General features: G+C 38.0%; 1 protein-coding gene across 1 annotated transcript; it reads left to right on the forward strand.

Annotated features, from left to right (window-relative positions):
* The first annotated feature begins 1224 nt into the window (after positions 1 to 1224).
* LOC108679363 lies at positions 1225 to 11092 on the forward strand. Its single transcript, XM_018167977.2, has 15 exons — positions 1225 to 1480; positions 2852 to 3056; positions 3267 to 3348; positions 3570 to 3732; positions 4478 to 4574; positions 5321 to 5485; positions 5852 to 5942; positions 6258 to 6355; positions 7626 to 7803; positions 8218 to 8334; positions 8649 to 8752; positions 9485 to 9617; positions 9827 to 10017; positions 10747 to 10847; positions 11068 to 11092. The coding sequence occupies exons 1-15, from the start codon at positions 1413 to 1415 to the stop codon at positions 11090 to 11092; spliced, it is 1818 nt and encodes a 605-aa protein (XP_018023466.1). The 5' UTR covers positions 1225 to 1412.
* The last annotated feature ends 769 nt before the right edge of the window (positions 11093 to 11861 follow it).

Below are 11861 nucleotides of genomic sequence, written 5' to 3' on the forward strand. Positions count from 1 at the left end.
CATCGGCGATTAGAGAAGAATGGAGTGCTGACTTGCAGTTTGAAGCCCGAATCTGTTGGTCATTTGGAAGACCGTTCGCGGTAATTTCCGATTTGTGATAGCCATACGGCACGAGGGAGCGCAGCCGTGGGTAACAAAATTGACTCGTAAACAGGCCCTGGGCCCAACGCCAACCATCAGCATGCAATATCTACACATAGCCTCAGATCAATGAGCTGTGGGTAACTCCGGCTAACAGTAAATCCGCTTTGCACAACACAGCCACTGCTCCACAACGCCGGAGCACAACTGGCCGGAGCGCAACAGGCCCTACCGCAACAGGCGGCGCAGGTTAGGTTACGTTAGGAGTAGCTGTTGCGGTAGGGCCTGTTGCGCTCCGGCCAGTTGTGCTCCGGCCTGTATGCGCTCCGGCCTGTGACTGAACGGCGCTGTTGTGGTGGGCGCTTTGTGTCAAAAGCCGTGAAGATGCCCGGCTGCGTTACGCTCGGGAAGGTATATGAATCGCACTGTGGACTCGGGCTATGCTGACCTCTAGCTATCCACCCCTGCACGATTGGAGCCACACTTGCTTGTTCGAGATCAAGCTACGGTAGCTGTTAAAATTTTGCGAATACTAATCTTCAACGAAACCGCTATATTACATGTCTGAGTCTGACTCGCCATCATGTTGCTCATATTGTTTAAAACTATTTTTAAACTTTTGCTTGCACTTGCTTAATACTTAAGTATGACCTATAGCCCAATCAGTCAGTTGCCTGCCTAAACTAACTCTTAGGTGCGTAATCAGGCGCATAAAAAAAATATGTGGGGTGCGCAGCCGTAGAGCACAGCAAATTAACTCGCAAATAAGCCCTTTAGCCAACATCAACCATCCAAATGCCATAGATATTGTCATCCCGCACCTAAGCAGCTGTAGTCAATTGTTCCATCTCACCACACGAACTTTTAAACCAACACGCATCGTTGAAGCTCCGAGTATGAACATCTTCAAAACAGACTAGACGAAGCTATGCAGGAGCGTATGTTCAGTCTTAAAATGCCTAGCAAATTACGGATCAGGCAATAAGTCTAGCAGCTATCTCAATCAATCGTCAGCTATAGAAAGATCGGGTTCCAAAGGCCGGATCCCTTGTGAATCAAGTCACGAAAAGTTCAAGAATCGGCAACAGGCCATGGGCCTATTTCTTCAACGCCGACACTTCTATTCTATTCTATTCTAACACTGCTTCAGCTCACAAACTGCTACTGTGCCCCATAATCATCATTAATCACTATCCACTTTTTCAACCAGATAATCATAATTTCACGCAGGATATCCCGTTCGTTCGGAAAGGACATGAATCCTGTTTAAAAAGTTGCGGGAAGTACGTTAAAATAGTGTGGCAGCCTGCAAGACTCCAAAATTCTTAACAATGCCGGGACTTGGCGTCAACGAAGATTTGGGCGATGAAATCAAATTTTTGTCAGCCCAATTATTATTGTGAGTTTAAAATAACTTAGAAGTTTGATTAGGATCTGCTTGAACGATCATTTGAAATTGAGCTGAAGTCAATGCCACATTCCCACTCTGCACTCGAGTGACGAGTCTCGACTATATATGTTATAATGTTAAGTTGCTGGTCTGCCTGAGTGCCTGGTAGGCTGGTCACAATTATTATATATCAACAATATATTTTAGTGTTTATCTTATCTAATATGTAGAATCTATTCTTTTTATGTACATATTGATAGCGTAGAAATTTCTATGTGGTTACTGCCTGGTTAGTAACATAGTAAATGTACAAAATTCATTTTTTACTTCTGTTTCAAATATTGTGATTGGGTTATACCTACATACTGTTTTTACTTAGATCTTAAGAATGCTTAAAGACTTAGACTAGAGTAGCAGCAAGTTGAATACAGTTTCTGGAGTCAGGAATTTCTACATTCTTCATGCAGCCAGAGCCAAGTGCCAAAGTGGAAAATGGCACAGAACGCAGAAGGCAGAACTGCACGGTCTGCACCCACAGCCACAGACCACAGTCTCATAGTCTCATAGAAGCCTTTAGCCTTCCAGGCTTCCACAATTGAGACAAATTACAAAAATGCCCACTCAACACTTGTGAGACATTCTGCAAAAAAAAAAAAAAGCATTTGCCCTTCCTAGGTATTTGGAAATTGGAATATTGGATAGGTATAATATTCCACAAAATTGTACATCAAAATTAATGTTTTATAATTAATTTTTGAAGATCACAGGTAAAATTCTACCTACATTTTTTCTCATTGTTTTTAAAAAATTATTTAAGTGCATAAAGATAGGTAAAATTAACTATAATTATGGACATTTTTATCTCAATCTGACCAATTTATATATTTTTGCCTCTATATTTTTTATATTATGTCAATACTAATGTGAAATTGTGAATGTAATCAATTCTCCAACTTGCTCCAGGTGGGATTTTCAATTATTCTCTTTTTGTATTTCTGTTTGTCCATGCCTGCTGTTGTGAAATATATCTACTTTTTGAGGCTTTGAGCCATGACCAGAGCTTTTCTGCCATTTTCAGAGCTGACAGAGTCTTATGACTGAAATTATGAGATCAATAGCCTTCTATCTAATTGGTAACTAAAGTGCACAATCAGGCTGTGAGATTCCAAATGTGTAAAAAATTTGTCACTTTGGAGCATTAAATTGCAGTGATAAGTAGAAAATTTTCAATCCTTTATGTCTGCTTTGCACCACTTAATTAGTCATTATTGTAATCAATATTCAATCATATTGTCTACAAATTTTAAGTTTAAGATTTTATAATTTACCAGTTACATTCTGTTAAGGATTTAACTGAATTTTTTTATTTCTATAATGCAGATTAACAACTTCCTCTGGAATTACTGAATGCAGCTCCAGTCAGTCCAGTGGCACTTTGCGAGGACACAATCTGCTGTTGACTGTCCAGCCATGCCCTTCATTTTTAAGTCTTCATGATGGTGTTGCTTGTCAATTCAATCCCACTGCTAGTAATTTCTTGAACAGTTCACCAGATTCCATGATCCTGGTCCAACCTTATCATCATGTAAGTGACTATGTGTTGAATTATAAAATTAATTTTTTTATCAAAGTCGTGTGAATCTCTTGTCAAGTCATGCCATTTACTAGTATACTTGCAGTTAATTTATAAATTATTCACTTACACTGCCATAAAATGAATAGGATAGGAAAGCTAGTTTATGAATGATTAATTGAATGATCCCTCATTTTTCTTGAAACCAGTTCTTGCTTACAGATCAAGGAATATCAAGTTTCACCCTTGGACTTGGAACAAAATTATGCTCAGGCTCCAAAAAAGTCTCAAAACTCTCCCACAGGTGTGTAGCATGTACCATGTATGACTTATCTGTAATTAGTCCAATTCTATACCTGAATTATACAAGATATTGTTACTTTAGGAATTTTCATAACATTTCAAGTTTTTATCTTTTATATCTCTGTAAGATGATCTGGCTTTTGCATGTTTAACTTCATTTTAATTATTCACAACACTAATTGTATCTTGGTTAAAATTACAATTACTTATTCAATCTCCCAGATCTAAATGTGACGGGATCTCCACTTAAGGATCATTTTACTGATAGACTGAACTCTGAGCCTCTACCATCACCATTCTTAATTCAGGCCCCTGAGAAGCAGCCTGGCCATAGTTTTAAAGTCACCACTTTCAAAGGCCCTGCTTTTAATGCCAGCACTGCACAGTGAGTTTCCTACTGCTTCTAGCTCCACCAAGTTAATCATATTTGAGAAATTATTTAGCCTAGTCATAGTCATTAAATTATCTAGGTACTTCCTTGGCTGGTTGCTCATGTCTATTTCAGTCAGTATAGTTAGTATAGGATGGAGGATTAGCCTTATAAGTAGTGATGAAAGCATTATTGTACAAAGCAAATGTGCCTTCCTTCATTTTTTGAGATGCAGTGATGCTGTTGCTGCACTGAAATGTGTTAATTCATGGGCACCAAATATAAGCTAAATAATATTCATGTGATGGCTAGCTGTTGTCATTGCTTACATTGAATAACTTGTTTATAAAATTATTAATAAATAACAAGTGGAATTATGGAAAATAAGTGCAGAAAAATGTAGGTAGTGTCAGGGCAGCTGTCTTAGACAATGAAGAGCATTAGCTTGCCATAGCATTATATCTTGCCTGTTGACGAATCATTTAAAGGAACAATATTCATCCTAGATTATTCATGATTGACTGTAATGCATAATGATTTCTATCTTGTATTAAATTCATGGCTTAGTTCATGAGATTGTATTTAGCTCATTCCCTGTTGAACCAAATATATATGTTTTTTTACATAGAAATGCATTCAATGGTTTTGATGAGCTTTTTCTAGGATGTGTGATCTTTCATTTAACATTTATGTTCATAATGGTATATGTTTATTTACTTAGGGTTTTTGCATCTTCTTCTAATGCACACATTCTTTTCAGCTCATTGTGGTGTGACTTGAACCCATTGGTAAGGAAGTTAGCTGCAACTCAACCACTACTGCCTGTGTTTATTCTTGCTTCTGCTGAAGAGTCTCAGGTTAGTACAATACATGGTGTGTGAAATTCTGTGAATTGTTGTACATGCATAAAATATCGTTCTGCTTGGGGCAATAACAAAATCCAAAAATATTAAATGTTCATAATGGGAAGACAGTTTTCAGTCATCTATTCCAATATAAAATGTGAACAGCTCACATGATAATCTTTTCCGCTTCCACTTTGAATACAAGTAATTGTTAAGAAAATACATGCATGTTCAATTATTCTTATTATTTAAATTGTTCATGAAAAAGTTTATTGAGTGTTGAAAATTTTTCATATTTCTAATTCCTTTCTACCACAATTTAGTTTAGTGGCTGAATTGTTTTGATGCCAAAATTCCATCAAATTGAATTGATGGAGCAACCAACCACTTTCAATTTATTCAATTGGTAATCTATTACCATTTTTAGCACATTTTCTCATGTATGGAAAAAATTCCCTATTGTGCTCATCATGTCCATCTGTCTGTCCATCCGTCCGTCCGTCTGTCCATGACTTCATGTTTTTGTCAACGAGAAAATGCGCTCTCTGTCACTCACTGCAGTGAGTACTGAGTTATAATATATAAATATTTTTTCCTAAGCTTCGCTGCTCTCCTTTCCAAATCTATAATTATGGAGATGTGAAGAGTTACATATTATGTCTAGAAATTGCCTCTTTTTTTTTGCAATTTGTTTCTAAGCGGCATCTCTATTGGGCCACTTATGTTGGAACTATTTTTATTTCTAATTGATGTTTCAGGCTGAGCAAACACGGGCTTTATTGTACGGCTGCGGGCCATTCTTCAATGAGGGTCGAGATGAGTGGCTCACGACCATCAAAACTAAAAGGCCTGTGTTGGCCAATCGCCTCCCGCAGTTGGACGCTTTACAGCAGCAATGCTGTGGTCCTCTCTTCAATGCCTATGTTGGTTCTGGTAGTATTATAATGCATGCGTTTTGTTTTGGGCTATGAATATTATTGTAGAACTGATGTTTCTGCTCAGTGGCATGATCTTAGTATTGTTTTTCTTACATTTGGTGATTTCGTCATGAATAATTAGTTAAGAGGGTCAATTATTCCTGTGAATCTAATTTATTAGCGCTATAGTAATATGTTTATTTCTGTATATCTTTGTATTATCTAATGTTTAACTCGTGCCGTCTTATGCTACATGGTTGATAAACTTACTGGTAGGGTTGATTCTGTCAAAATTCTGTCATTCCATGTATTCAATTGTCACTGTTACAAGTTTTAATAATTATCATTATTTTGAAGCATGATTTATTTCAGGTTGACAGCTATGCAACTGCATTCTACGAAATTGTGGTGGACAATCAAACAAACATTGCTGGCAACTGCGAGAAAGACCAGTCAAAAAAATGTACAAAGAACGTTCTGGCCATAAAACAGTTATTTAATGATAAAAATTTGTGTGCACTTAGTTTTTCTCCCAATTTGGCGTACAACTTTTTCATGCTAGAAAATTGTGTGATAATAATTGAAACATTTTTGGAATCAATTTATATTCTTGACATTTTCACTTCCCTGAACCTGTGTTTTTTTCAAAATTACCCATTTCATATTTAAATAAATTAATAATTTATTTACTAATTTCTCAAACTTTTCGATTCTCTAATATCAAACTTTTAATATCACTGAATAAGTTATAGAATACTCATTCTTGCACTGATTGTAGCGAGTGATGGTGGCTGTACGGTGCTGACGGTTGAGTGCAACTGGCCGCGCCCCACGGCTGTGATGAGCCAGCCGCCTTCAGACGCACGAGCTTCTGTCGTGAGACGAGATACTTTTAGCTCTTTGCCTACTAATTCTTTGATGGCTGATCAGTTTAGAGCTTGATGTGCAAAAATTATTCATTGTAGAAAAGTATTATAAAAACTATTTTCAGAAGTGAAATAATCCTTTTCTCTTTTAAGAAAACCTCGTGTCAAGTTTATCAGAACAGGTGTTTAGCTAATAATCTTGCCACTCATTAGTCCGGCATTGCATTGGATGATATGAGCGTTCAAGCAATATTATCGCAAATTGATGAACCACCGAGATACGTTTTTTCATTTATAGTTATTGTTTCTAGTACCGAACCATTCTGATGTGGCATGTTGTTTTAGCGCTGGAGCACTTCTGCTCATATATTGTGCATAGGAGATTTGGTCACCTTACCACGCGATAACCAAAACAATGGTGACTGAAGTACAATTAATGAACGGTTTCATTTTATGTTGATTATGCTCAAGAATATAAACAAATTAAATTGAAGTATTGAAGCTGTACTTTCAAAGTAGAAACATATCCGTGTGTGCTGTGTCATTACCAATCAATATTTGTAATGATCACCCTCACAGGAAACATCTTAGTCAAACTCTGAACCGGCTAAATAATTAAAGAAAAGGTCGCGCTTAAAAATGACAGGAATTTGAATACAGTAATAGCCAACAAAGCTTCGTAATAAATTGAGCAGGAAAATTGATTTATACAGTTGGAATGGCAATTCGTGGATCCATACTACCGCAGCCTCGTGCCACAAGGAATAACATGCATGTCGGAAAACGCGAGATTTTGTTGAATGAATGTAAACGAAATGAAGCGAATCCGAGAAGTATAATTTAAGTAATGAAAAAATGAACGAGATTTCTTTGTGAAAAGAATAAAATTGGTTCGATTCTTCTCGAAAGTTACCAGTGTAATAATATAGGCTACGATGAGCTCAATGAGCATAAATGCAAGGGTTAGGAAGTAGATGGACAACTTTAACAATTTATTGAAAAGTTGTTCGAAACAGGTCCGGTCTTCCACTGCTTTTGATGGATTTATGTGACCAATTGTTCTAATATATTTGGTATTGATAACCACACCCGAACAACATTGATAAAGCAGGTCCAATATGCTCTCGAGATTATTGGTTACTGAATTAACGCAATCATTAATTACTCAATCCTACAAGGTAGTGGAGTAAGTAGTACATGGGAACTACAATTATCTATTACATATTATATCACCACTTACGTTTTGTCAGTAAAATAATGAAGAACCCGGAATTTCTCAGACCGTGCACGTTGAGAAGATGAGCAGCTGTGGGGGCCCCGCGTGCAGGGATCTGCGTCTTCTGAGCGCCGCGGTCTCGGGGCTGAGCTCGCGTCAGGTGCCGTGGTTCGTGAGGTCTGCTGACCAGCCCAGCACAATGGAGAAGCTAAATGAGCTATTCCTGCAGTACACCACTTCAGGTACTTTATTGCGTCATCATTTCGTTCTTAACTTGATCAGATTTGTGCAAGAGCTCAATGAGCTATTCCTGCAGTACACCACTTTAGGTGCTTTATTGCGTCATCATCTAGTACTTAGCTTGGCCAGATTCCTGCTATTGTTGCAGTACACCACTTTAGGTACTTCATTGCGTCATCATTCAGTTCTTAGCTTGGCCTGATTCTTGCAAGAGCTCAATGGGCTATTCCTGCAGTACACCACTTTATCTACTTTTTTACGTCATTATTTAGTTGCTTGCCGTACATTTTGTTCAACAGAACTCATCCATTGATTTTGATATTTAGCTGTGCACTAATTTATATGAAGCATCGAATGCATTTGTTTGCAAAAGTCAGTTCACACGAGTGTAAGTGTTAAAAATTTGCGATCCTAAGGTCCCGATGCCAAAAAAGCTGACAGCGGTGCTGCTCTGGGCTTTGATGACGTCATTGCCGGGAAGCTGAGCAGCCTTCACTGCAGTTTCTTGGATGCACTCTGGGTCGTCCTGTGCGGTGAGATCTCATATTCTATGCACAAATTTCACGATTTATTTGCTTGATTTGTTTTGAAGTTCAGTTCTCCGTTTGCTATTGTTTGTTCTTGCTTTCAAGCTAATTCAGCAATGAATTCCTATAAGATTTACGACATACAAGTTTGAGAAACAGCGAATCAGTTGACATACTGTCTTAACAATTGATGTTTTAGAGCTGCAGGAGGTTGATAGTGGTCAAGGGCTAGAAAGAAGAAAGGAATTTTGTGAATGAGTCCGGTGATTAGGTTGAAGGAGGGAGGTTTAAAACATGTAACCGTTATTCTGTGGTGGCAGAGAGCGAGTCGCTGCGTGACCTGAGGGCGGGACTGCAGCAAGTCTTCAGCGCTGTTGCTACGAACCACATTCGTCCGCAGATCCATGTCCGCAATAACACTAAAGTAAGAGAGATAATTTATTGATAAATAAATGCACCATCTGCCACCGCCGTACTGGTGTCAGTAGTATGTGGTTGCAGGTTGGAATTCTTGAGGGTAAATAAATTAATCAGTACACAGCATATTATACACAATCCAATCACAGTCTGGAGAATATGACATCACAACCCCACAACCAATCACAGTCTGGAGAATATGACATCACAACCCCACAACCAATCACAGTCTGGAGTGGATGACGTAACAACCAATCACAGTCTGTAGATGAACACGCATGTGCCCTAAAAAGACAGAAGCTTTAAGCACTACCGTATTCTTTGTTTGACTTAGCTTTAAGCACTACACTAGTCAAAATCTCCTATCTTCATTGCTGTTTAACTAAATAGACGCAGCTCTTCGTATATCAACAGTACTTAAAATTGAGATTTTATTTGGCTGTTTTTTTATTTATATAATTTTTTGAAAATGTCTCATATAGTCCTGTGCAATTTATATTCCAGTTTTTATTGTATTTTTATTAGTACATCATTTGAGGTAATATAGCTCTCAGTTTTCTTCATCGCATTCTTTTATTATTTTGTTCATTTTGTCAGTCACAAAAAAAAATATTCCTGCTTATCTTGTGTTGATATTCAAGACATTTGTAATTGAGGTAATTAAACATTGTTCTTTACTTGAATGAAAGTATCGATACTCGTACGCCTTTCGGTAATGAGCGTTTGTTGACGTGTGAAGGTTGGCGTGATCTGCCGTGGACTTATGCGTGGGCAGCTCACCGAGCCAGAGTTGAATGGCTTGGAACCTTTGGAGATGCTTGTTCAGCTTGGAATTGGCAAAATAAAAACTCAACTCTCAGCAATACTGCAAGGTGAGTCTTGGGCGTGTCAATACTTGAATCCTATCCTTGGATTTGATGCTCTTCCAGGCTTCATCTGTATTGCATTTGCAATCATCTTAGAGAAAATTCCCGCTGTGTAATGTTATTATCTGTGAAGGAATAAAATATCATTCTGGGACAGGAATAAGCTTGTGATTTGTAATATTTGTGGTTGGCTTCAAAGATTGGTTATCACACAGCTAGTGAGCTAGCAACAGGAGAACAACTGTCGTCCTTGTTGTCGAACTGCAGTACGGGTGAGGACGACAGACCAGCGTATGTACAAAGTCTTGAGTGTCTGCATCGTCTGCACGTCACGCTACACGTCGTCTCGTGCCTCAGAACACACCTGCGCTTACTGCCTGCTTCTCTTGTTGAACACACTCAGCGGGTCTGTTGAACCTCTTGCTTAATCTTGAACTATTTTTTTGTTGATGTATGCAAGGGTGTGGTGATTTATTCATGCCTCGACGTGTTTGAAAAGTTCTAGAAAGCCGTTCATCAATTGAAAAGTCTTGATGTCGGCCGTGCAAACTACTATAATATTTTCTTAAAGGGAAGAAGCAGGGATAAATGAACTGTATAAATTGTTACCGACTGTGACTGCTCATTTAAAAAATTTTGAAATGCATAATATACGTTTTTGAGATTCTTGTGAAGATTGAAATATGTACGCCATCATTACTGCAAACGACTATTTACATTAATTTTTGTTTGAAGTTTCTCAATACTTGAGAAGCAAATTATTACAAGGATAATTTTCTGGATAACATGTGCGGTTATCACCTTTAAACTTCCTATTGCATCATTAATGTCGCAAAGACTTGTTATTTGACATTATTATTATAAAATTTATTGACGCGATGTTTATGAATAGCTTGTGTAAGTGATCAGTAAATGAATTTGACGTCCTAAATAACTTCCTTTAAGAACTAACAATTAGTTTCCAGCTAAGCTTCGTACATATATTTTTTTAGTCTGTTAGTTCATAGCATTTGAGTTACAATCATGGTTTCTTTATAACCACGAGCACGACGCCAGTACAACAATACCACATTTAATTTGTAATTTTACCACCTTTACTTCGCCCAGAATAATCATTCAAATTTGTCACAAGCAGATACTTGACGAGCTGCAGGGTGACAGCTCGCTGACTTCCGACCAGCCTTACTCGTTCAGCTTCAGCATCCTGGCCTCGTCCATGAAAGAGCTTTTAGGCAGGTCAGTGCAGGTCTCTGTGTCGTGATGTTAGTGTTACAAAACAATTGTGGACAGGTCAGTGCAGGTCTCAGTGTCGTGATATTCGTGTTACAGAACAATTGTGGACAGGTTAGTGCAGGTCTCTGTGTCGTGATGTTCGTGTTACAGAACAATTGTGGACAGGTCAGTGCAGGTCTCAGTGTCGTGATATTCGTGTTACAAAACAATTGTTTGTGGGCAGGTCAGTGCAGGTCTCTGTGTCGTGATGTTCGTGTTACAAAACAATTGTTTGTGGACAGGTCAGTGCAGGTCTCTGTGTCGTGATATTCGTGTTACAAAACAATTGTTTGTGGACAGGTCAGTGCAGGTCTCTGTGTCGTGATGTTCGTGTTACAAAACAATTGTTTGTGGACAGGTTAGTGCAGGTCTCTGTGTCGTGATGTTCGTGTTACAGAACAATTGTGGACAGGTTAGTGCAGGTCCAAGTGTCGTGATATTCGTGTTACAAAACAATTGTTTGTGGACAGGTTAGTGCATGTCTCAGCATCATGATATTCGTGTTACGAAAAAATTATTGTGGACAGGTTAGCAAATGCCTCAATGTACTCGCAGTTTTTTGTGTGTGTGGGTTAGTTATTGTTCTTGTAGTTATTGTTCAAGTGTTCAGTAATTGAACATTTTGAACACTTTGCTTAAGATAATTTCGATGAATTTATCTGCTGTCCAACCTGCCCGTTGTCAACCGGTATATTTTTAGTTTTATTCAGGCAGTGGGTGTTTATGTAATCTTTTCCCATGTCAAGTGTAATATTTCAGAAAGTTCATGAGTATTAATTTTGATTTTGAATTCAATGAAAAGTAGTTAAATTAACTATTACGGTGCTTCCCTGGAGTATGAACAAAAAGTTGATTTCATGACGTTCTTACATTCCTAGTATTTGACGCAGTTACATTCTTTGGAAAGTTATCATTTATAAATAAAATATATTCTTTCCCAAATCCGAACTAGTGTCGAGTTAACTAATTACCGTTAAA

The sequence above is a fragment of the Hyalella azteca genome, unplaced genomic scaffold (genome assembly GCF_000764305.2).
Source record: "Hyalella azteca isolate HAZT.00-mixed unplaced genomic scaffold, Hazt_2.0.2 contig6661, whole genome shotgun sequence".
NCBI lineage: Eukaryota > Metazoa > Arthropoda > Malacostraca > Amphipoda > Hyalellidae > Hyalella > Hyalella azteca.